This window comes from Epinephelus moara, chromosome 11, assembly GCF_006386435.1.
Source record: "Epinephelus moara isolate mb chromosome 11, YSFRI_EMoa_1.0, whole genome shotgun sequence".
NCBI classification, from domain to species: Eukaryota; Metazoa; Chordata; class Actinopteri; order Perciformes; family Serranidae; genus Epinephelus; species Epinephelus moara.
Genome location: NC_065516.1, coordinates 24131692 through 24158126, shown reverse-complemented (window position 1 = coordinate 24158126; position 26435 = coordinate 24131692). Strand labels below are relative to the sequence as shown.

General features: G+C 41.1%; 1 protein-coding gene across 1 annotated transcript in view; it reads left to right on the top strand.

Moving 5' to 3' along the window:
* The window catches only part of cntnap2a (contactin associated protein 2a), a 454430-nt gene that overhangs the window by 163938 nt on the left and 264057 nt on the right, over positions 1–26435 (top strand). Inside the window, exon 2 of the mRNA XM_050057256.1 lies at positions 16932–17042. Within this exon, the coding sequence (XP_049913213.1) occupies positions 16932–17042 (111 nt within the window). The remainder of the gene's footprint in view (positions 1–16931; positions 17043–26435) is intronic.

The following is a 26435-nucleotide window of genomic DNA, read 5'->3' as shown; positions in this document are numbered from 1 at the left end:
TACCGATGACACAGAGAATCAGTCATCCTGAGCAGCCCTTTAATTACTGGGATAAATAATAGATGAAGTTATACAGCAGACCCACGAGGGTTTATTGAGCTGGCCGGGTTAACAGAATGTTAGACCGAGGAGGGTCCGTGGTTACATTATTGGGCAAACTGAAAAAGTGTTGGCCGATGTTACGTACGACAAACCGACTGCAAGGACTTGATTAGGAGAGTGAGAACTGCTGCCAGTTGATTTCAGGATTATTTTGAAGGAGGAAGTAGTAATAGAGATGGGACATGGAGACTGAGAGCTCGGTTTCCACTGAAGTATTTTATGTAAATTATAATCTTTTAAATTGTCAATTGCCACACTAGTGAAAAGTGGCTTTTGACATTCTGAAATGTTTGCTGAGACCAAATGTTGGTTGTAAAATAACCGTTCCAACACATCTCATAAAGCACCCACTGATGGCTGTAATAGTTGTTGCATTTGATTCCTGCCAAATGTGTTTCTTAGTTTTTGTCTTCAGACAGCGTGAAATATGGCCAATGTTAACTACAGTGTCAGCTTGTCCAGCATTGATCATTGTCTCCATTTGTTTTGTTTTGTGTTCTGATGAAACTACAGTCTACGTTTTATAACTTGACACGTTGGAAGCATTTCTTGTTTTTGCAGCATCTCAAAAGTTAGTTCAAATCTCACTTGACAGATTTAAATGTAGAGGGAGTCAGGAAAGAAAAGGTACATGTGCGTGCGAGTGAGCGTGCGCGCAGTTGGATGTCTGTCTTTATGTGTGGTTGCTTCATCCAAAACATCTCATTATGCGCTTGGTCTGTGCACACATTGGCACAGGGCACCAGATCTGTTGACAAAAATTGTTTGGTGAGGGTTCCAAGACATGAAAAATGAATCTGGACCAAAAAATTTAGATTAACAGCTCAAGCAAAGAGCTGGCAGGCCTGGGGGTGGTGGTGGGTAGTTGGAGGGTGGTCCGGAAAGGCAGGGGATGGTTGAAAGAGAAATAAGCCAGAGTGAAAGTGTATAGAGCGAATGAGCAGCATGAGAAGAGATTTTGTTGTGTGTGTTTTTTTTTTTAAATAAATAAAATCTTCTAAGACGGAGAGAGGGAAAGAAATTGCTAATTACATTTTAAAATTCACCCACTCACATATAAACTCACAGAAAAAATGGTGAGGAAAGATATACAGAAGGGTGTAAGAAGTATGAGAGACATGAATATATAGAGAATATAATAACAAGGTACCTCACCCCCAGGCAAAGTGAGTCAGATTCCACATACACACCATATACATTTCAAAACCGAGAGAAGGAGTCAGGAGAAGCATTTCACCTTCCTTTAAAAACTCAGTTGAAAAACAGCCAATATTTGTAAGTAGAATTGAGACGGAAATTTCAGTAGAAAAACTGCACGAAAAGATATTTTTACCCCCTGAAAAACCTTCATTACCAGAATAAATGTATTTAAGCAATGGGGAAATTACCAACATTTTAAAACCTCTATTCCTGATGAGATTTCTTTGAAAATATGATAACCTCTTCTTACCTCTCTCCCTTTTTCCACAGAACAAATTTCACATTTAAAAAAGTTAGCACCTTGTCATAGAGTTAAATGGTCATTTTAATTCCCAGTGCAGTATTGTGTGAATGGAAATTGAATGGGCTCTCACCCCGGGGTCTAGGTGATTGTTATTCACTCCACTGCCATCCGCTATTTCATGCCACAAGGCTTTGGGAGCCCTGTGCTGAGAGGTATGTACGGTAACTTTGTACTGGAAATACAGTTATACAGGGTGTGTAACCAGATACACACTGGACACACTCACAAAACTTTGATATGTGTAATTTGGATATTGTGAAGCATATATTCATGCTGTTTATGTCAGCACACTGTCCATTGTCAGAAAAAACACATTGCAATTTTCACCGACATAGAATAAACATAACAGCAATTTGTTTTAGTGTTTTCACTTCTTTTAGCGTCGCTCAGCACTTGACTACAGAAGAATGAAGTTCCAATCTGTCACTGTTGCATCTTTTGTAAAAAGTGTGTCTGTTATGTCCTTTATTCTTCCTTTGATTTGAGAAGTGAGCTCCAGGCAGCTTTGTGAAAGTGTATCTGTCGCTTGTTGGACTGTGATGTGTTCATAAGCTGTGAGAGCTTCCAAGACTTGAAGGTCACCTGCTCAACAAAGCCTTTTGAATACAAAATGGGCCCAAAACTACTTCGTTCTCTTTAAACAGTGCGGTACTGTTCGGCAGATGGCATTCAAGTTATTAAAGGTGCCCTGTGGAGTTTTCTTGAAAACAAACAAAAGTTTTAATTGTATTCGGTGTTACTCTCCAAACCACTTTGTGTGCATCCTTGAGGTCTAACAAACATGTCGAGTGCATTTTCTTCTTTATAAAACATTTACAAACCCAACGTATTTTAAATCCAGCCGTGTTTACCTCTATGGTTCCTAGCTTGCATTCTTCTTCCTTGCCTTTGTTGGTGCATCGCAGCATGTTGTGGCACATTACCGTCACTTGTAGATGAGGGAAATACTGTAAAACTTTTTAAAGAACTGTTATCACACATCTTTATGCACATGCAGAAGACAAAGTGTGGCAGTCTGCCATAAATACTGTTTATATTTCTTTTAAAATAAATGCTAAATTCACACCCCAGTCACACTTCCCTTGTTCGTCCAATTAAAGTCTGGCAGTCAGCAGTGTATCTGTTCTTCTTATAAATAGTGATGAAAAAAGCGAGATGGCAGCGTGCCATATCACTGTGGAAGAAGCTCAGAGTGTCTCGCAGTATGTACCTGTAGTAGCATCAGTGGCGTATCCCTGGCCTCGTGTGGCAGGAGGAATTTCCTGGAGCTGCGTACACTTCACCGCAGGCCTCCAAGCAACCCTAGACCTCAGCGACAAGTAGACATTTGCCCCGCTACTTTCCTGTGTGCACAAACACAATCAGCTGCTACTCAGTAAGCATTCACGCACTCTCACACACCAATGAAACAGCCATCAGGAGCGATTTGGGTTCAGTATCTTGCCCAAGAATACTTTGACTAGTGGTGTGGAGAAGCCGGGGATTGAACCACCTATCTTCCAATCAGTGAAAGACCTGCTTTACCTCAGCCACAGCCGCCTCGTAGTGCTACTAGAGGTCTAAACTCTACACGGAACCTTAAAAGCTTTTTTAACGCTAATTTTTATTTAATTTCTAGGTTTTTATTTAATTAAACATAGGTTTACAGCACTGACCCTGCTGAAGTGTCCATGACTACCACACGCCGTACAATGAGTCATGCTAGTGTTTACTTCACAAGTTTTGTTTTAGAGTGAAGACACTGGCAAATGGTGGGAACAGCCATCTGTAATGCCAATTACTGAGGCCTTTTCAATGCTGCGGAACATCTGTTAATTTGTGTACTATAGCTCTTTGTGAAGCCCACTAGGGAGCTGCTGTCGTGCAATTCCAGGTGTACATGACAACACGCGTATGTAACCGCTTGCTAATTAGCGAATGGCCATTTGACCGGTTTTTAAACTCTTTCTCTGTGACCCCACAGAAAAGAGGAGCAACATCGATCTGCTTTTTAAGCAATTTTGTAATTGGAGTTGTTTTAATTTGCCAGATTTGACAACTATGAAGAATTTGATTTGGCTGGATCATGCTGATATATTACAAGACAGTTATTAAGTGCAGGTGGTTCATAGGTATCTTGTGACAGAGGGTGTCAGCTATCTGATGCTCTAGCTTACACAAATAGCACCAGCAGAAATCAAATGTTCTATGTTGTTAATGGTTTGTTGACATCAATATTTTCATAGACTGACAAGTTAAACAGTCCTTTATTTCTAATGATAATCAAAAATGAGTTTACATACTGGCTTCTGCCGGCAGAATCAGCTACAGCACTTCATCTCCTCCTGCAGAAGAAAACCGTTCATAGACTGATGGAGCTCATCAGACAAAAATAACTGGAATGGACTATATTGAGTTTATAAATATTACAGAAGAAATGAGGGCACTGCAGAACGCTTCTACAGCAGCAAACACAATATAGTTAAAGACCATCTCTCGATCTGCTCCAGATGGACTTTGTCAAACTGAAGCATACATGTGGGCAAAAATGGAAAACAGAAAAGCAGAGGCCCACGCTGCTCCCAGCCACACCAGAGACCAAAGGCATGAGCAGACGGAGACTCTCACACTCACTGGCAGTTTGGAGAGTCAGACCGCATCTCCGTGCAGCTGTTGGCACTTTTGACAGCTTCCACTGTGTTCATGACTTGAGTCCAGAAAAAGCCCCCAAGTCCCCAAACTTCAGCATTCAGTGTTGTTGAGAGGACAGACTTGACAGCACCATACCAAAACTGGTTTCACAGTTATTAAATAAAGATAGCAGAGTTTTGTGTTGTGTTTTTTGCCAGTCTGCTTAGCAGTCTGACAAAGAATACTGAATGTTCTTCACCGGCTGACTGACTCACTGACCCCTTTGTTAAAACATGCATGCAAGAGGTAAGACTTTGGTAGTCTTGCTTAAAGATCTGAGATGTACCGTTTCCCATTGAAATGTCTAAAACGACTCTGGACCTTTGTTGAATATTTTGTTGAGTTGTGTTCTTGCATTATCTAAAAAGTTTCCAACAACATTCAAACCGTGAGAAATCTGCATTTCATTTAGTCACCTGTCAATAGCAAATATACAGTTGTCAATATACAGTATCAATAAAATATTAATACAAGTATATATATACAGTGCTGGATGGAATATCTGTGCAGAATCTATATGAGTTCATTGGGAAAAGTCTGTGAGTGTGTATCTGGCAAAGTAAAGCTTCCTGGAGGTGAGATGGTGAGGGCAGGAGCATTGGATTGGATCTCTTGATCAGTCTGATGGCCTGAGGATAAAAAGTCTTCCTCAGCCTTAACGTTCTGCATTTTAACACTTCTGTGCCTCCTGCCAGAGGGCACAAGTGTGTTGGGGGTGGGTGGAGTTTTCGGTAGTGCTGCAGGCTCTTCTATAGCTCTCCGGTGGTAGATGTATGGAGAGATGGTTGGGGTGTCCTGAGGATCTTTCCAGCAGTCTTTATCATTCTCTGCAAGCATTTGCAGTCCACGATGGTGCTGGTCTCATACCACACACTGATGCAGCTGGTCAAGATGCTCTTTGTGATGCAACTGTAGAAGCTGCTGAGAATCCTCAGTGATGTGCTGAATTACCTCAGTCTCCTTAAAAAGTAAAGCCCCTGTGGTGATGTAAATCACCACAGGGGCTGATGTAGGGATTAAAACCTCTCCACTACCAACTCACAGATTTTCAGCATTGAGGTGGTCTCCTCTTCTTCCTCATGTCCACCATCATCTCCTTGGTCTTGTCCATGTTAAGAAAGTCGCACCAGGTCAACAGACTTGCCACCTCTCTCCTGTATAGCATTTCGTCACCCTCAGTGATCAGACCAGTGACTGTGGTGTCGTCAGCAAATTTCAGGATAGTGTCGTCCTTGTGTGAGGTGACACACTCGTAGGTGAATTGTGTGCAGAGCATGGGACTAAGGACACATCCTTGCGGGGGTGCCAGTGTTCATCATGCCATTGTTTGAGATTAGAGCTGTGATTCTGACAGATTGCAGTCTGCCACAAACGTGTTGTGCATGTTGAAACTTAACAAGAGCTTCACAAGTAGTTCAAATTCATAGTTCACAATTTGAATTTCAAACTCACTCTGCAGTTCCAAAAAGTTAACTAGTTTACATTTATGCCTTGCATTTTTTTGTTTTTTTTTTCACTTTTATTTCTGAACAAAAAAAAAAAAAAAAAAAAAATCTTGTTATCATCATTCACTCACAAATATTTCCCAAGACTGGCTGGATGCTTCGACTAGATGTGTCGTTTCGAATTCATTGCAGATGTGGCTGACGTTTGGAATTGTTTTTCAGACCTGGCAGCCACAATTTGCATAAAAATGTGTTTTCATGTAATCTGTCACTGATTCGAATATCCACATGAACTGGCTTCAGCAGTTGCGTTGTGGGTGCCATAAAATGAGCATCGTTAACTGTAGCAAGAGTGAATAATGCTCACATTCAAGTTAATCAGTTGCAATCTGATGTGTTCAGTTCACCAAAAATATGAGTATATTGAATGAATGCACTCTTTTAGCATGTTCAGGCACAACACTGGTCTCAGAATGCGGGGTCCAGTCTGAGGCTGTAAGGTTTGTTAGGACTGTATTAAAGGCTGTAATTGCTGAACAACATTGAGCGTCTTTATTTTTCAGGTGGGAGAGGGCTTCATGCGGAGCTGCAGAGATAGTGTCCTCTGTGGATCTGTTGGGGTGGTACGCATACTGTGGGGGTCAGGTGTATTACTCTGGATTTTGACAACCACCCTCTCAAAGTGCTTCATTGTGGTTAAAGTGAGTACAGCTGGCCTGTAGTCATTCAGACGAGTGGCTGGGTTCCTTTTAGGCACTGGGATGATAGTGGTAATTTTAAAGCAGGTTGGGACTGTGGCCTGTGGAGAGGACAAGTTAAAGATGGAGGTGAAAACAGTCAGTTCTGTGGCACACGTCTTGAGGGCCTGCCCAGGATTTTGTCTGGGCCAGGACCATATGTGCATCAGCTGCTAAAAAGTAAGTGGGGGTTCCTGCGTGTTCTGAGTGCGTGAAAGCACAGTGACAATAACAGTAATGCAGCATTTTTTCTGCCACATAGCATATTTTTTTCATTAATTGCATGCCATTTTGCAACACAGTATAAAGTAGAACCCTTATTGATATGATATTTCAATATTGATCCAGCTTACTACAGTGTGCTAGTACAACAATTGCCTCATGGCAGGTACCAAGCTTGTGTGTGCATCAACATTTTAACATTACAGTTGTTTTTCATACATTGGATTATTTGTGGCAGCCGGCAACAATATCATCATTGACTGCCACGTTTTGATTTCCTACTGTATTTTCAGCCCCTCCTTGGCGCACTCTTGCTCTTTCTCTGTTTATCAGACCACAAATGACATGAGCTATGACAAAAGCTTAATGAGATGAGCTAGCTAGCTAGAGCACCCTACGGTTCACACAAAGGAGACTACTATACTGGGGGGAGAGCGTGCCGCAGCTCCGCAGATGGATTTTCAGCAACTCAAGTTCAGCCTGTCCAAACCCCAGCGTCAGGTGGCCAGCGGCAGTGCTGGGTCTAACCTCTGTAACTGCAGCAACAGAAAGTTTTCTGTTATGGCAGGGAGTAAGGGCGGCCCAGGATCACACTTCCCCGGCGCTGCATTTGGCTAGCTGAATTCAAGGACAGGATGCTAACTAACGGTCCGTATGTTCCCACTGGTCAGATACCACACAGATACAGAGTCTAATTCTGTGGGAAACACAGTTCAACATGCTCCTTTAGCATGATTGTTTGACCAGTTGTTTTGACCAATGACTGAATTTACCATATAACATTAGCTACAGTAGCTCTATGAGTAGTGAACTCATCTGATGCTAATGGTGAGTTAGCAAGTTAACATGAATCAACATAATTTGAATAAAACTACATTTCCACAAGTCACTTCAGATAAATTTTCATTGGCAATGGTGGTTGTTTCACAATGACACCTATTCCAATGATCACGTCATCATCAAAGTCAGTCATTGTTATTGTTTTGATTGAGTGACCCCTAGGTGGCAGACATTACATATTGTGGGTTGAAGAAGTCCATCCAAATATCTTTTTTTCTAATCAGGTGATATTCAAATTATGCATTCAGTTAGGCCTTTGTGCTAAGTACTTGTAAACTGTCTCTGTCAGGGCTATTTTCCTGCAATGCCAATGTGGCAGGTATGGCAATTCATTAAAGGAGTTCACGCCTGCCAGTTTTCCATGTTATTATGCCACGTCCTGGATGCCAAAATGTAGCTTTGTGGCTGCAATCTGTCATTTTATGCCAACTGATCTTTAGGATGTCATGAATTTCACCCTGAATGTATTATGCTCTATTTGTATCCAACTCCCTTTAGCTCCAGAGATGTGGCAGCGATGTAAAGCTCTTTGAACAAGCTGGCCAAACCCTGTCTATCCATGGCTCTGCTCCCAAATGGTGGCAGCCAGCTGACACATCTCGTGGTTGCTATTTTTCCACATCCTAGTTATTTACCTAGCTGGAAATGTCACTAAGAAGGCTTTGGTAGGCAGCCATTTTCCTTTGCTTTCACCTCCTGTCTTCTCTCTCTCTCTTCCCTGTTTTTCATCTTATCTATCTCTTTCTCTCACTGCACCTACCTGTTTCTCCTCTCTTATCATACCATCATGTGTAAAACTAACTGTCTCTTGCTCTCTGGGGAAAAGGCTGACATTTGCGCTCAGATATTGTAGTCATTTGCTTGCCCTAAAGAACATGAACATACAGAACCCTACTTTGCACTTCAGACATGGACAAATATCAGGATCTCGCACTCAAGTCCTGAGCATATGACCATGTGGTCTGAATCCATCCATGCGTTCTATCTTTCTGTCATGTGACACTGAGCAAGCTTGCACTATGTAAGGTGTTTTGCACATATAACCATGTGCATTTGTGTAAGTTTGTGTCACTACTTCATTTATATACTCATAATCTATTATTCCTTTCTATTACAAGAGCACAGTACAGTATGTGTGCTGCAGCAGGTGGTTTTGTGATATATCAGTGAATTATTGATGGTTATGAACCTAGATCTAGTTCCCTCTTTCCTGTGTGGGAAGCCTTGTGCTGCTATTTAATCATCTCAAAGCAATAAATCACTTAGGTGTTACTACATTTGGTACAGGTACATTCTTAAAAATGGGAAAATGGACGATGACAGATTTACTGCCAGTAATTTCAAGGTCGTATCCTAACCCAAATTCCCTACTCAGCTCTAAAAGTCCAAACATTTAGCAAGGTACCAAGGTATCCTGGTAGAGATTGTCGTTTCATTTTTCTGCAGGTTTACATTTGTTATGAGTGACCAAATCAGATATAGAAACTTAAAGGCAACCTTCCAGTGTTAAGATTACTGTGCACTATTCATTGTCCTGAAATGTACAGCAAAAAATGTTCCTAATAAATGTGAAATATGGGCCCTAAGTCTGCAAATACATACAATTCAATGAAAACAAAAGATAATAATAACAAATAAAAGCGTACTATAGACTGTACAATCCTTAAACCACTAAAAATACTGCACTGTTCTTCTCTGACATGTCACAAATTTTGCCCTCATTACAAAAGCAACCAACATTTCTCTCTTCACTGCTGACTAGACTAACATCCCTGTCAGTAAAGACTGAAAATGGAAAGTGTGGTTCTAACCATGCTTAAAAGTCATTCGATGTTGTGTAATGCTCAGTGCGCCCCACAACAAAGAGCAATACAAACATATGTCTTATCTTACAATGTAGTCTTTGTTGACAACTATACGCTTAAAGGAAGTACACAAAGATTTCTGCTTTCCCCATTCATAACAGAATGACCTTTCTACAGTCAGGTTTGCTTTTTTTTGTGTGTGTGTGTGTGTGTGTGTGTGTGTGTGTGTGTGTGTGCATCTCTGTACCAGCACACTGTACAGAAGATTGTACACTACAGACAACCTTTTGTTGTCACTCATTATTGAAGGCCTTAAGGTTTGACAAAGGAACTTGCACAACTACGATGATGAACTGTGCTGCAGGTCGATAGAAACTTTGGCCTTCACTCCTATGTCCAGTTTGCATTAGAAAGTATCATAATAAAGACATCAACAGTCCTCTTCCTGAAAAGTTTCATAAGTTGTAGCTGCTGCATTTTTGCTTGCTAGTTTCATCTTTTCAAGTTCGACTCAAGGCTTCCAAACATTGGAAAGTGAAATAGGAGAGTGCAGTGGAGTCTGTGTGCACTCTCTCCGTAGGCTACATTGTTTCACACTCAGGCTCAATAGTAAAGCAATAAATTGCTGAGGTTTTGAAGCCATTCAATTTCATTGTGGGAAAATAACTGAGATCCTGACCTCATCGTTGAGTAATGTGAAGAGTTGAATTAAAGCGGGCTTTTGTGCATAAGGGCTGATGGAACATACTTTAAGGAGATGATTAAAACCTGAATAGTAAAAAAATATAATACTAATCAAATGTTGCAATTACTATTTGAATGTGTATTATTTCCGTTTTCTGTAAATGTATTGGCTTACGTTAGCGAATCTCGCCCTTCTTGCCTTGGCCTTTCAAAATCTAAATGCTTTTGTGACGTCTGATGAACAGGGTGCATTCGTAAACAGTCACTCTGAGCACCAGAGCACACTCACACAATATAGACTTACAACACTATTTCTTTGAACAACAGGGCTCTCATTTCAGACTAGAGCATCAATCTCACATTCAATGTGCTAGCAGTAACCTCTAACATTACAATGTCAGAAATGGCAGAAAGCGATGCACCCACAAAGATCACCACCCCTGACCATTTAAGAAGCAATGTGAGATCGAAAATGGTCATTTAATTTGACAAGTTAATGTTATTCATTTTGTGCCAAAGCTTAATTATTAGTTAGCAAGAAAGCTTACCCTGGAAATCCAGAGTTCTCGCGAGAGCACAATTTGAATTTGCTCAGCGAGTCACTCTGGCAATCAGTAATGATGCTCATTACCCATGCCGTTGGAGCCGAGCTGCACCAATCACATCGGTGTATCTGATATAGGCGGGCCGGAGGCGAGCTAAACAGATGACAACAGCGCTGCGACGAGTCAGTCAGTAAACATTGCAAGATGGCTATGGATGAACAGCAGTTGTTTGAAACGGCTTTGGCCGCTACAATGAACGAGTTAGACTCGGCTTTTTCTCTAAAAGAGGAACAGAAGACGGCACTCGAATCTTTCCTTTGCAAGAAGGACGTTTTTGCTGTTTTGCCGACCGGATACGGTAAGAGTCTACCAGTTAGCTCTGCTGGTAGCGCTCTGGATACTTCACCCTGTGTATTGTTCTGATTGGTCGTAGTGTTATCCAATTGTGTGCAGTGATATTTTCAAATGCATGCTTGGTGCCGCCCCTCGAGTTGGGCCATTTTCATTACTCATAGCCAGACCCTAAATCTTCCTAGATTTGGGTCTGGATTTCCAGGCTAAAGAAAGCTATCACCGATTGGTAATTCCAAGTGTTTTTTGGTAATGTTGGAATGCCCTCTAGTGGACAGAACCTATAACAACCACATTCTGATAGTAGCATTAGCCTGTGTAGGCTATATTGTGTATAGGTAGGTATTAACATCTTAATAATGGGCTAAATTTAGGCATTCAAACTTTGAATATGAGTTGATGACAAGAATTAAATTTGAAGAGAATTATAGAGAAAGATTGACAGATCTACTGTAGGTCAAAAATCAAAGCTGCAATCCAACTACAGATTTCGCTCTGACGGTTCTGATATGAAAATTAAACATTTTATTGGCAAATTAATTTAGTCAAAACCAAATGATCCTTAAAAGGCTCAAAATCGGATTATACTCTTAAATTATATCCATGTGTCATACATCATGATACAAAAGTATTGTGGCTCTATTTGCCAGTGGTTCCCACATTATTCCGAGCAGCATGCTATAGATTGAACTGGGAGTTGAACTGATTCCCCTTGGGTTCTTATGTACAGAACAGAAGCAAGCAGACATGTAATTTCAATATTGAATAGGCTCAATACTGTATAATGCACAAGGCAAGGTATGATATCACATGTGTGATTATTAAGAAACAAGAACAGAAGGAGACTTGGGAATCAGCACGACTGGTAACAACACCACGGAGAAGAAAGAAGATGAACAGATAGCAGTGAAAAGAGGATAAGGTGTTGGCAGCTAAACAGACCCCCCTCATTTAACTGTCAAACATGTATGCAGTTTTTTTTTGTTTTTTTAGATGAGCTGATGTTAATGCAGACTGCTTAATGCACAAGTACTGTCATAGTAAAATCAATGCAAGCTGCATGGGGGCAAAATATATTTAAATCTAATCAGTCACTTTATAAATGAAGCCACTAATACGATAACACTGCCTCAGGAGGGGATGCCATTATCACAATTAGGGACCTTCATTTCAAGAGCTTTATGCGATAATGGCCGGATATATTTGGGTGTCTGATTTTACAGGCAAAGCACATTTTCACCCAAGCATGTTTTCACACATAATCCAGCCAGTGGTGTGCTCATATATTTTTTTTCAATATCATTTGTATCTTGTAAAGTGAGCATTAGCCGGTTGATTACAGTAGTCATTTTTTTATCATGTGATTACTTAAATCCTTTCACGTAGCCGTTTTACTCCCATCAGAGAGTTAAGAGGGCTCTGAGGAAATAACTTGAGGCACTGTAGAAATGCACTATATATTTCTCCACACTTCCACACCCCCATTCCTTTAAAATCCACTTTCTCTCCATTAACTCCGCTCTGCAGTTCCATTCATTCCTTCCCTCTCAGCAGTTATTCTATGCAATTCTATGTCTTTGCGCGTGCGTGCGTGCGCGTGCGTGTGTGTGTGTGTGTGTGTGTGTGTGAGTGTGTGACCAACAAAGCATGTTCATGTGCAGCTGGAGGAAGTCATTGCTGAGAAACCTATAGAGGTACTCTTGAGACTGAAGCTGCAGGAAAGGCATTGTGTGTGCATGTGTGTGAATGAATAAGAGCCAGCCTGACTGCATCAGTTTCAGCGAAAGTGTTTGTATCTCTGTGGATCAGCGCCGGAGGGTTAACGTGTGGAAGCACACGTGTGTATGTGAGTGAAACAGTCTTAATGTGTGTGTGTGTGTGTGTGTGTGTGTGTGTACTTGTGTGTGTGTGGGAGATGGAGGGTCTTTTTTTTTTCATAAATTAAGGTGCAAGAATAATTTCCGAGACACTTGAGCATGACCCAAAGATTCTTCCCAATTTCATGACCAGATGCTGCTGCATGAGAGGTGCAGCTATGGCACAGTTTCAAAAGAGATAAGCAGAAACACATCACTAGGTGTGCTGGCATGAGTCACATCCAATGACATCAGCTCATCTAAGTCCTTTTAGGCACCGCACTCCCTTGCATGGGATACAAACAGTTTTATAACAGAGAAGAGAGCCAGGCCGCCTTCTGCCATAAGAAGCAGATGTTCCTACTTGCAAGGTGCACTGGCAAACATATGAATATTACCCCTCATGCCCAAATATACACACATGCTTTATGACACAGCCCAAGAGGATGCAAGTATAATTTTTTCTTGATAAAATTTACATTGCACAGCCCCATTTCTTTGGACACTCTCCTCCTCTGCCGTACATCACTGTGCATTTCAGTGGTGGTGAGCCAGTTCCCTAATGCTTGCCAGTGGATTTTAGTACTACACCAGAGCAAGGTCAATGTGCCAGAAACCTCATTACTTTTTGTGTGTGTTTATAAAGGAGACCCTGTGTGTCAGAGTGTGTATCTCCTGTCAAAACAGGCACTGATGTAAAATATGAACCTCACTTACACGCCAGGAGGGAGGCTGCAGACCATTTCCCCTACCATACAGAAACACACGCTCACACAAACACTCATACATTATCAGGCTTAGATGATGTTATTTTTTTTCCTCCTGTGAGTCCACCTGTGTCACAAAGTAATACGTCTAGCAAGCCAACAGCCCAAGAAGGCTGTTGGCTTTGACTTTCACCCACAGTGCATTGTACACGTGCACAGCAGCACAAACAATTCTCTTTGTTCTAGATCTAACGCTACTTCATATACACTCAAACACACGCACACTAACACCATGGGGCATGACAGAGAGCTATTGACTGCCCATACTCGGCCTGACAGACCATTCACAATTTCTCTCTGTGTGAAACCTTATGTAGGAAGAGGTGAGTGAAAGAAATGTGATTTCATGACTGTGTGTATGTCAGGAATATATATATTTGTGGATTTGTTGTAGATGATTTTCGCCACCTTTTTGTGTCTCATTCATACTGTATACTAGTGTAGTCGCTTCCTCGCATTTCTTTCGAGAGTGCCAGGAGTCGGGAGTTGACATTGAGGTCGGCATGGACTGAGCAGCACTACGGTGTGTTTCTGACTATTTTCCTCATGGCTGCTCTAAGTCATTGGATCAACAGTTCATTGAGCTTGACAGGTGGATATATGTACCTGGACTCACGTTTGGATGATTTCATTACATTCAGTGTAATGTAACCATCGTGAAGCGGTTTTATTTCCCATTAAAATAGTCTCTCCTTTTAAAGGTGATGGCTAACTTGCATAAATGAGCATCCTAAACCTACATTTTACAACCAACATCAGGAGTAGGAGAATAAAACAGGACAGCACAGACAGTCTTACACAAAAAAAGCAGTGCCTCTGTGTTTAGTAGCACGACTCTCGCCTTGATGACCTTGATCACAGTTGAGCTTGTATCACATATGGCCATAGTAATTGGAATACACCCCAAACTGTCCAACAGCAAGAGATGATTTAGGACTTTAGTGTCCTCTATTTATCTGCTGGTTTTATACTAAGCAATCATTACGGTAAGACCTATGACTGGTCACAACATGCCAACCAAAAGTCTTCCACAATGTTGACTGGTCTGCAGGCAGTCGCCACCCATTCAACAAGCACTGTAGTTAACTTATTCAGTTTCATTTCAGGTCTGTGGCGATTTGCTCACTTCAGAATAGTGCTTGAACTCAAAGTACTTCAGTGATATTTTAATTCCGTTCGAAACAATGGTGCATATTACTTCTGGCTTGTCAGCTGAGCTGTTTGGGAGTTTTTAAAAATGAACTGAGTGATTGAAAAGCACAGTGGTGTTGGTATTTTCCATCACTGCTGCAGCAGGAAGCTTGAAGCCACTGCGGTGGCAGGGTGCATCAGATGGACAAAATAGCAAAATGTGATTAACGCCAATATTAAATAAACGGTGTTATGTTTGGACCTAATTGCAGCCCTACATAAGACATAAAGAAATTAAGACATAAAAAAGGCGGCAGCTCAGTGATGCAGTGTTTAGTATTGTCACCTCACAGTAGAAGGGTCCCTGGTTCAAACCCAGGGTGGAGGCTTCAAACTCTGAAAGTGGGGGAGCCCCTCTGTGCAGAGTTTGGACATGTTTTTCCTCGTGTTAGCAGATTTCCTCTGGGTGCTCCAGCTTCCTCCCACAGTCCAAAGACATGTAGGTTAATCGGTGACTCTAAATTGCCCGTAAGTGTGAATGGTTGTCTCTCTCTATGTGTCAGCCCTGTGATAGTCTGGTGACCTGTCCAGGGTGTACCCTGCCTCTCACGTAATGTCAGCTGGGATAGGCTCCAGCCCCCCCCGAAACCCCCAACAGGATCAGTGGTCATGGAAAATGAATGAATAAATGAATGAATAAAAAGAGGCAATATAACAGGGCAAATTTAAGTAGAATTTAAACGGATTAATACAAATTAAAATAGACTATTTAAATTAATAGAATAAAGCAAACAGTAGAATAAAAATGTCTGTGTAGCTCCAGCGCATGACAAGATTAAATATGAATCAGTCGTCCCAAATTTAGCTCAATAAAATGTAGTGGCTAACAAAAAAGTCCTGATTTAAAAAAACTGTGGGTTGAAGCACACTTCAAGTTTTCTGGGAGTTTGTTCCAGACATGTGGTGCACTAACACTGAATGCTGCTTCTCTATGTCCATGTGTAGTTTAGACTTTGGTGGAAGTAAGCAGCCTGTCCCAGCCTCATAACGCAGAAGCATACAGAGATGTATTTTGGTCTGATACACCATTCAGTGCTTTATAAACCAACAGCAGAATCTTAAAGCCATTTCTGGCTTGGTTTGTGGTCCTTCACAGCAGCGCCTGAAGCTGACATTTGACTGTTTTTATTTGGGTCCAAAGACAAATATTTCAGTTTTATGTTTGATTAATTTAAGGTCCAGTGTGTAGCATGTAGCGGCATCTAGCAGTGAGGTTGCATGAAAGAGGACCTGCTCCATATGTGATATAATTGCACAATCTAAGGTAACAAAAACAGTATTCTTAGTTTAGGGTGATTAAAAACAAATAAAACAAAGGCTAGTTGTGAATAGTATACAACTTCTGCTGATACTTGCCCCTGAATCCTACACACTGGATCTTTAACTAAAGAAACATTTGGCACATCTAACTATTGATTCATTTAATGCACTTACTCATTGCTTGTATGGGACCATAGTTCCCTTGTGATATCTTTCTATAAATCTGTCATCTGCATAATGATGGCAGCATAAATGAGCCAGAATAAGACAGATCAGAGACTTGATGGTTAAATCTGATTGTGTGTAGCCTAATCTGATCGGGGCATTCCAGGGTTTAACTTACTTAACTTATCTGTTTCTCTTTTCCTCTTTTTAAAATCAATTATGCATCCGTCTACAAGACCAGATTGCTTGATACAGTGGATATTTTGCAGTACACTCTTCAGATTGCCAGTGAAGTCAACAATGTTATGAATGCCCCTGCGGTTCAAGTCTGACTGACCTGACTTAGTTGTTGACCCACAAACAGCTTCCCTCAACCTCCAGCTTGGCCCGCGTTTCGGCTCCTGTGAGCAAGTCTCTTTCTGACAATGAACTGAGTGAAATCATGTGGAAAAGACAAGACTTCAGATTTTTCAGATGAGAGTACTTGAATTGAGTTTAAGGAGATCTTATCCTAGAAATCATTTATTTAACATTTCATTAACGACATTGTGGTTTTCGAATTTGCTGAGAACTACTTCAACCACATGGACTTAGATAAATGTATGTTTAGCATCGATGCATATTCTCTAATGAATTTAAATTATACTAATGTGCCCCATTTTCTGTTTTTGTTCTCTCCTACCTCTTCTTTCTTTCCATTTTCCCTCTCTCCTACTTTCTCTTCTCCTCTTCTGACTCTCTTATTTCTCTCTCCCTCGGTCTCTCGATGTTCTTTCCCTCTCCACAGAGAAGTGCGACGAGGCTCTAGCCTCTCCTCTGCCTCACACAGCCTTCACCAGCTCGTCTGTCTTCTCCAACGGATATGCACCTGGATATGCCAAGCTCAACAGGAGAGGAGGTAAACACACACACACGCAACTATACACAGAAAAAGCTGCTCGTGTGCATGCACCCACACACACACATGATTAATGTACATACTGCAGACTGAGGACAAAGCAAATATCCAATTCAGGTACATGTACATACACCCTTATGAATGATTTTACAGATGACACACTGAAAGGTGAATGTCCAAGCCTTGTGACATGATTCAGTGCTGCACAGCTGCTGCTGCCCTCCTCCTCCTCCTCACTTTCTCCTCTCTCTCCTTTCCCTCTACTTCCTCTCTATATTTCTCCCTTCCCCCTCTCAGCTCCAGTCATTATCTCAGTGACTCAGACTGGAGCTCATTTCCACATCAGTCCACAGCAGAGAGAGATAGGGCCAGACAATTACACCCTCCTATGTTTATACAATTAATAATTCATACTTTTCCATCTAATATAGTCACACTACAGCTGAGGCAACAAAGCTCAGGGCTGGCAAATAAACGCAAGTTAATCTGGTGTGTTTAATCATACCAATAGAATTATTGGTGAGAGAGGACAGGACTGCCCCTCCTTTAACAATGACACCCACCAACAAGAGGTGAAGGAAAAGACGAGGGGAAGAAATGGAAACCAACCTGTAAATGACAGTAATAATGGATGAGTGCACTCTCTCTCCTCATGCTCTCTTTTATTCAGTCTCCTCGAGGATGGAGGTCCCTGAGGAGCATGTAATAGTTAAAGCATATAAATCCAGTTCCTTAGGGATTGTTGTTGTACATTAAAGCTGCAGTATAGACACAGTGTTCAGTGCACTTACACAAGGTCTAATTAAGTCACTCTTTAGCGTCATATTTTCATCCCATGAATGAAATAAAGCTGTAACTAAGGTTTGTGGAGAACCGGTGTCAAAGTAATTTTACGGACAGAAATTTTCATTGTTATCATCAACTCACATGCTGTTTTGTACAAACTTGACAGACTTTAAACAGACATCGCACATTTTTACTTTGGACTAGGGGTGTGTACAAGAAGTCGAGTAGTGGATTAAACATCGCTACTATCACCGGTCCAGAAATACGTGTTGGTCAAACTTATTATTGAAACTATTATTGCTGTGCACATTTAAAAAACATATCGACATAATTTGTATCTAATAGATTGATTAGGTTCATTTTGTCTTCTTTTTAGAATTGTTCAATATTGTCTTAATTTCTTATATTGGAGTCACAGTCGAAACTGTCAAGCAGGTAAAAGAAACCTCTCCTACGCTTTTTTGTCTGAAGATTAGAAAATATTGAACAATAATTTGCACCTAGCTACAGGTTGCTTCATAAAAAAATCAAAAACATATTTTAGCTGATGGATAAAGGTAACAGTGTCGAAGCCCCCAAATAAATAAATAAAAAGAGTGAAAAATAAAACAAATACATTCATTTGCTTGTCCCGCTCCGCAAGTAACAAGGTGGAAACTGGGATAAAGATGACATTTGGTCACAATTTGGTAATTAAAGAATGTAATTAAAGATTTCAAATGGCTCTCATCATATACCCTGTACATTAAATTTTGCTTACTTTTTTTTAAGTTAAGTTTTCTTCATGTTTTATTACTTTTAGATTATTTGACTACTTCAAGTTTAAACTTACATTTAAACGCTAGGGATATTAGTTGTTAGTAACATCCCTACTTTGGACCTGTCAGTTGCGAGTCAGGATATGTTACTAAGTAAGTACTTTAAAATCTGTCAAATGATCAAAACTACAGTATGACACATGAAACAATAAACACAACTTGTCATTAAGCAAAAAAGATTGCTTGAGTGAATTTCCTCACTGCAATCCAAAACAGCTTATGGGTAAAACTTTGACGTACCCACAATATTTTTTGCGGCTCTGGTAAGTTCTACCTGCTGTACATACTGACATAGTTCGGCATATCAAACTTGTATGGGCTCCGAGGAAATTGCCTGACTTTGTTTCTTTCATTCCAACTCCCACTTATTTCTATGAATAGTTTTGTCTGAACTAGTTATATGAATTTAGTACATTTGTATATGGCAGATCTGCCCGTGTGTAGATGGAGTCATATTCAAGAAAATGAAAATTTAAAAAAAGAAAGACATTTTCCGAACCCTGCTCACTTCTCAGACAGAATTACAGGATTCATTACCCAGACTTAATGACTTGTTTAGGTAGCTAACCTCCAAAATCTAAAAATAAAATACAATCCATAGATATTGCACTGTTTCCGTACTGTTGAGCAGTGAATAATTTTACAGCCAAAAAGAAACTCTGCTCTCTCTCCCTCTTTCACTACCTGTCAATTTTGGCTGGTAATTAGGAGCCCAACATGTTCTAGTTAGACCTCGTTCTCACACTTCTCCAAATGTCACTGATCCGAGGCAGATAACATGAATGTCAGGACCACCACTGTGATAAACTCTGTCTGATGTTCACGTAAGTGTCCCAAAATGGATACATACTGAGACACGTGTCAAAGTAGCAGGGGGAATGAGAGGACGTGGCATAAAGTTTCATCTCATCCTCTATGCCTTGGTGTCCTTTAGAGAATGACAGTGTTCGGATGATGAGGTCATCACCTCGTTAGCATACAGCACATGACTAGAGTGGAATATGAAATTAGAGAAGTTTTGCAGGAAGAGACGACAAGGAAGTTTCTTCCTGAGACACAGTTCTCCACGAGGACTAGAAATGTGTCATAACAGCGACACATCAATATAAGACAGAAACACAGACATACTGGAGCACAAATCACACACAATCACATATAAATATACACATTCAAACATACACATACCACACATGTTAAGGATGACATCATTTGCAGACACACAGCACACCCTGACGTAGAGACCAAGTGCACAGCCATGTATGACAAATAAACACATTCACAGAGACACTCTAAGTCCTCACATGAAACACACATACTCTCACTTGCATTGACGTAAATAGGATTGAATCCCACACTTGCACACTTCTGAATGAAAACAAAAGCAGCAACATACACATATACATTAAAAAACCCCCACAAGCATCACAAACTCATGCCCACACAGTCATACCATAAGGAGAGGTCCCTCAAAGCAGCTCCGTTTGGCAGCCAAATGTGCCTCAGTGGCATGAGTGTGTGCTGATAAGCCAATCTACTCCAATCTCCCACTGCTCTGAAACAGGAGAGGCACAAAATCAATGGGACACACCACTCATATTAAGCTTGTGTTGAGAACGCTGACAGCTATTAGAGTTTTAGGCTATAAGCGTGCGTGTGTCCGGGTGTGTGCGTCTCTATGTATGTCCATTCCACAGTGCACGTTCCTGTCTGTGTATGTGGGCATGATAGAGAGAGAGAGGTAAAATGATGCCATAATGATTTTCCAGCAGGCAGCTGTCGGGTGTGTGCCAGGCAGTCACCGGGCCCCTGGTCCCAACCCTGCTTGTTCATGTGACTGCTGTCACACACACACTGTGCTCTCCATCCATGTATGTACGCTGGCCAACTAGGGCAGACGCGCTACAGCGGCCCAAAACATTTCCATTAGGAGAAAAGTGCTGCAGCTTCAGAAGCAATGCCAATTCAAAAACACATATAACAATCCCAAACAAATACAGCAATTAAAAAAAACATAATGCAAAATCAAAAAAACACACACAAAAATACCCCAAAACAAATGCAAGAGAAAAATGCTGCACATCCAGTCAACACAATGGCAGTCCTCCAGGCCTCTAAGGGGAGCTATGTAAATCTGTTGCTCTTTCATAATATTGTGAAAGACTAACGCCAAATGTAAAAAAGAATACAGACCTTTTTATGTCGCGTCTTTACTCCACTTATCTTCTTGCATCAAAAACAAAAACACTCTCTTGTCTCATGTCTCTATTGGTTTGAAAATTAAACTGTTCCACATAGGGCTGTCCTCAAAGAGCTGGAGATCCTCTGTACCTGCTTCTAATGGCCGAAAGCTGATATGATAAGTGGTTGATGATAATTTGATATTTTTGTATTTTAAAACGAAGTGTACAACCTGTAGTTTATGTACACCTGAGGGTAAGAAAGGCTGAGATGTAGTGAGAAAATATGGATGAGTTAATATCCCATAGCCCTGACCTAACCACATCAAACTGACATCTCTATTACAAACACAGCAAAAACAAACAGCAGTTCAGACTCTTCATACCTGCCAACATTTGGCTGTGAAAAAGAGGGAGGTTTTCAGGGGTATTGTCAAATGGCCGACACTCAACGCCCCTGCCCCCATATAATCCTACACTACAGATATACATAATAAATACAACGATGTGAAAGTAGAATGACTTTTAATCAGTATTACATTTATAGTTAACGGTAAGACAGAGGTAGATGATGAAGCCCAGTGTTACTGTGTAATTCTCTGGTGTATCAGTAAAGTGTATAAACTACACTGCAGAGTGGAGTCTCTACTAACAGAGAGTTGAGCCTTTTAAAAGCTTGGTGTTGGATATCAGTCGCTGCTGCTAATGAGGACGCATTCACACTGGCGCTATTTGGCTTTAAATCAACCCTGGTCTGCTTCCACGGATAGTTCGGTTTGTTTGGAGTGGTGCGAACACTCATTCGAACTCTGGTACCGACCAAACGAGCGAACCCTGGTCCACTTGAAAACTGGGGGTCTCGATTCACTTGCAAGTGAACTCTGGTGCGGTTCACCTACAGTGGGAAATGCAAACAGACTATCCAGCGAACCAAATAGAGGAAGTGAACCAAAGAGAGGAAGTGACATAGAGCACATTGCATTTTGGGTAGAAAAAAACAAAGCCAATGGGGCGAACTGGGAGAAGCAGAGGTAAAAAAAAAAAAAAAAAAAAAAGTTGGAAAATGTCTCGTAGGCAGACGTGGAAAAGTGAAGAGGTGCAGGCGCTTACCCAAAGACTGCATAAATTTGGTGTTGCTCCATTGTTTTTGTGGTGACCAAGCCGGCTGAAGGCGATGGATTTCCTTTTTCGGTCCTGGCCAATCGATGAGCTGGGTTTTCTTCTTCCTCATGCTTTTTTTTCCTCCTGGTCAGTGGTCGTTTCGGGCAATACCGCCCCAAAACGAGCAGCTGTTATAACTGCATGATGTTGTCCAGGCGGTTTGGTCTGCTTTAAAAAGTGCAGTGTGAAAGTGAACCGAACCAAATGAAGGTGTGAAATTTTTCGGCATTCCCCACCCAATCGAACCGAGTCCCCCGGACTATCCTGGTGTGAATGCGCCCTTAGTTTGTGCTAACACTCCAGAGGAGGCCCTTGAGCACTGTGTCTAACCTGTTTACAGCTGCAGGAAGTGTGTTGATCTGGTGGGGCAGTCAAAGATCAGACCCTTGGTGCAATCCTTTTGTCTTCCTCCAGAACTGACGTCCACACAGCAACATGTTTTGCCCTCTAGACAATGTGCTGCAGTTATTGTTCTTCTTCTTCTGTGTTAATTGGCAGCTGGCAAACCAAGTTTAAAGGTACATGTTGATGCTGCCCTTGTTAAGTCAGTGAAAGCAGTCTGGCTTGGTATTATTGGCACTATTTATTCGCTATAATTTTAATTATCAGAACAATGCATAATTATAAAAATGTCCCATTATCAGCCAGTAATTTGTCGGCCCAATAAATAACATGCATCCCTAGTTGACTGGATACTCAGAGTTTTTCTGTTGCATTTGTTTTGGGCTTTGTGTGTTTTTGACTTTGAATTGTGTCTGTATTTGCAGCGCTTTTGCATCATTTCTATATTCTTCGTTTTTGAAGCTGCAGCACCTTTCTCCAAAAAAAAATGTTTTGGGGCATTGTTGTGTGTTTGCTTTGTTGTCATCCACCGTATTTATGTGTGTGTAAACGTCAGCATGTGTGTTTCATATGGGTAGCAATACGTGTTTTATTAGATTATATTAGTGTCTGTGTGTGCAGATGCCAAAACAGGAATATGCTTGTGTTTTATGCATGTGTTTATTTGGAAGACGGAGCTTACTAAATGCTCTGTTGGCTCTTGAAACCTAAACACATTCTTTACCAATAGACTCATCATCATAATGCTAAATGCCTTTTTGTCACAATTACTCACAAGCTGCTGCTCTGTGCTACATTTTATGTATAAATTTACATCATGACATCTTATTTAAGACCAGCTCAGTTAGATTGTCAATTTCTGTGGTGCATTATTACATTGGCTGTATTATTATTATTGTCATAGAATAAATCAAACATGGACAGTTTCTGCCTCTGGGTTTTGAAGATAGAATAGACTGATTAAGACTCTGACACTTTATTTGTTGCTGTGCCCCTTCTCCACTCATTCTCTCTTTTAGCCTCCCTCTCTCCATCTGTTATAGCTACTTCTCGCCATCCTTCTCAATCTCCCATTTTTTTCCCCTGACTTGTCCTCCATTTCTTCTTTTCTTTTACATTCACCTCCCTCCATCCACCTGTTCTCTTTCTGTCTTCTTCATGTCTTCTCTCCACTTATGTTTAATCATTCCTTCATGCCACTGTGACCCCTGCTCATCCTTCTCTCTCTCCCTATGTCTCTCCTGGTACCAACTCTCGCCATCACTCCTCTTCCTCTACTCTCCCTCAAATGTACATTCTCCCACCCCCTCACTGTCTCTCCTTATCCTCAGTGCTGGTTCATGCATGAGACCCTGCACATCTCAAGAGTGTCAGACAGAGGGAAAGGTGGGCCCACTCCCTTGCAGCCAAAACCCTTTGGTCTATTTGCACAGAGAGGGGGAGGAAGAGGGAGATAGAGAAAGAGAGACAGTGGGAGAAGAGATGACACCTAATGATATGTAGAGAAGGATCTTCAACTCAAAGTTTCTCAACCACATATGATCATTAGGTGTGAAAATGGGTCACGGAGCAGTTTTTTAACATTGATGTTAACATTTGATATCATTTCTAAGCAATTTTGAAAAGTCATTTGTAATACTGTAGTTAATTCTGAGCTCTGTCATGTTCTAAAAGAGTACTCCAGCAATTCAGGCCCTGTCTACACATATACAGATATATTAAATTTTGGAAAACATACATTTTAATTTCCTTCCATTTTAAAAAATAAGTCTGTCCACACAACCTTAGTTTAAGAAGATATCTACTAGAACCCAAAAACGATCCCAAACTCTTGCCGGTGTTAGCTGTCTCGTCACAAAGATAGTAAAGAGTACTGATTAACATTACATTTTCCAAAACACCTGCGCAAGAACTCATCACTGTTGATCCCCGTTTGATATAAGGATGAAGAAGGTCACTCACATATACAAGACATGCTCTGGGCATACAAAGGTTTTCCTTTCATTCCTCACTGACATCAGTCCCACTCTGGAAATTGTCCAGCCATCTGCTGGGGCCTGATCCAAAACCATTGTTTCTGGTGGTACTTAAAATCAGAGATGTTGTGGTGAAGTAAAAACCTTGGGCACAGCAGATGCGTCTGTTTGTCTGTGAAGTGCTGCAGCAATGCTAAGTTTAACTGTTTAGTAGTCATAAGACCAAGAAGTGCTAACAAATGCTACCAAACAAGTAGTCTTAAGTTGTTGTTTTTTTCTAGCACAGGTGTATTACAAAGAGCAGCAATGAGCACTGAGGAGATAACAAGATCATTTCTCCACACAGATAAACAGTAACCAGAGTTTTGAGAAATCTGCACCATACAAGGCATTTTAAAATCTCAGTTTAAGGGTGCTTTGAGACCTAGAGTTGTCTTGCTTTAATCCGAATCAAGGACTACTTTTGTTACAAAGTTGTATAATTGCCTAGAGTTGGTTCGTGTTCTCACGGCAGCATTTACAAGCGGACCAGATCAAATGCCTTGTGTGAGAAAGCTGCTCTTGATTGGTCAGAATTTCCATGCGGGAAAAATCCAGGAAGTAAACAAAACGTTGAAGAAGAGTACACTTGCAAGATAAATGTGACACTTTCTAATGTCACAATGGAGGGACAACTACGCAGGTTGATGTTAGCGCTGCTCATCGTGGACTATATTGCTGTCATTGTTCATTTTAGTCAAACCATACAGTTTGAAAACGAGGTGCGGCTCCAACTAGAAAACAATGTTTTGATGCATTGGATGTGCTGAATGTGCATATTAAGGCAGTACAGGAGGAGGTGCACATTAATAATCCTCCAGGACTGTAACATGCTCATGTTTAACCCAAACAATGTGTCATGTGACTGCAGTTGGTTCAGATCCAGGTCAGAACACGTTCTCACCACAAACAAACCGCACCAGAGTTCGTTCGTAACCAGACTGAGACCACCTCTTCAAGAAAGTCTCATGTGATTACTATCTTCACACCTGCCCAAAAGAACCACATTTAGGGGGCAAACAACCTTGAGTTCGATAAATCCAGACCAAATAGGGCAGGTGTGAAAGCACCCTAAGGGACCTAAAACTCCATTTGTGTGTGGATGAGACCAAAATTTAGTGGAAAATATCAGTTTTTAAAAATATATGTATATGTGTAGACAGGGCCTCAGTATGACCTTAATGAAGCTGAGGGACTTGAAAGACATCTTGACAAAACAGTGTCCAAAATGTGTGCTGCAGAGGCAAGTATATCTTACTTTAAACCCCAAGCATGCATCAAGTTCCAAAAACCCTGAATCCTACGCTTCCCATGATGCAACTCAATAGCATATTTTCTTAGACGTTCCATGACAGGTAAACGCCATGTCTTCTCAGTTGAAAAGCAGGTTTTCTGTTTAAAATTTGTATTGTCCAAGCTCAACCTGTGATCCCTCAAGTGAAGTCAGTCATTTTCGTAGAAGTGTCAAAGCTCCTCCAGAACCACAGAGGACATTATGCAACTGCTTTCGTAGGGTGAGTAATACTTCCTGTGACTAGTAAATTGACTTTGACAGGTTTAAGTGGTGGAATGCCACTCCAAGAACAGATTGTAACAATATGCCACGCTCAAATTGACATGACGCTTTTACAGCTCTTTCTCTGCTCGGACCATGGAGATCTTTGAACCTAAAAGCAGGGCCATGCAGCAGAAAACGTTTATAAGAAACTGCTTTTACTTTTAACTAAAGAGTGATGAGCTCCATATAGCCCTTCAACAGTGAATTAACAACCATTTGAGCTGTGATCTGCACCTCACACAATGATGTGTTCAGTGCTGCAAGCTAAAGACAGCTGCCTGGTGCATGCAGGTTAAAATAGAGTGGGCATGGAGAAGGTGAAGGTAAAATAGAGAGGAGGGGTGTGAAGATTAAGAGACAGAAGGCAAGGGAACAATGGAAGACATGGAGAGTGTGAAAGACAGGTTCTTGGAAGAGTGAAAACAGACTTGTGCGGACAAAGGAACCAATGTTAAAGCGATAGGCAATGAGCCGTGTGTGAAATTTGGTGTCGGTTTTAACCGTGCTACCTCAGGTGTCAAGTCTTGTGTAATCAC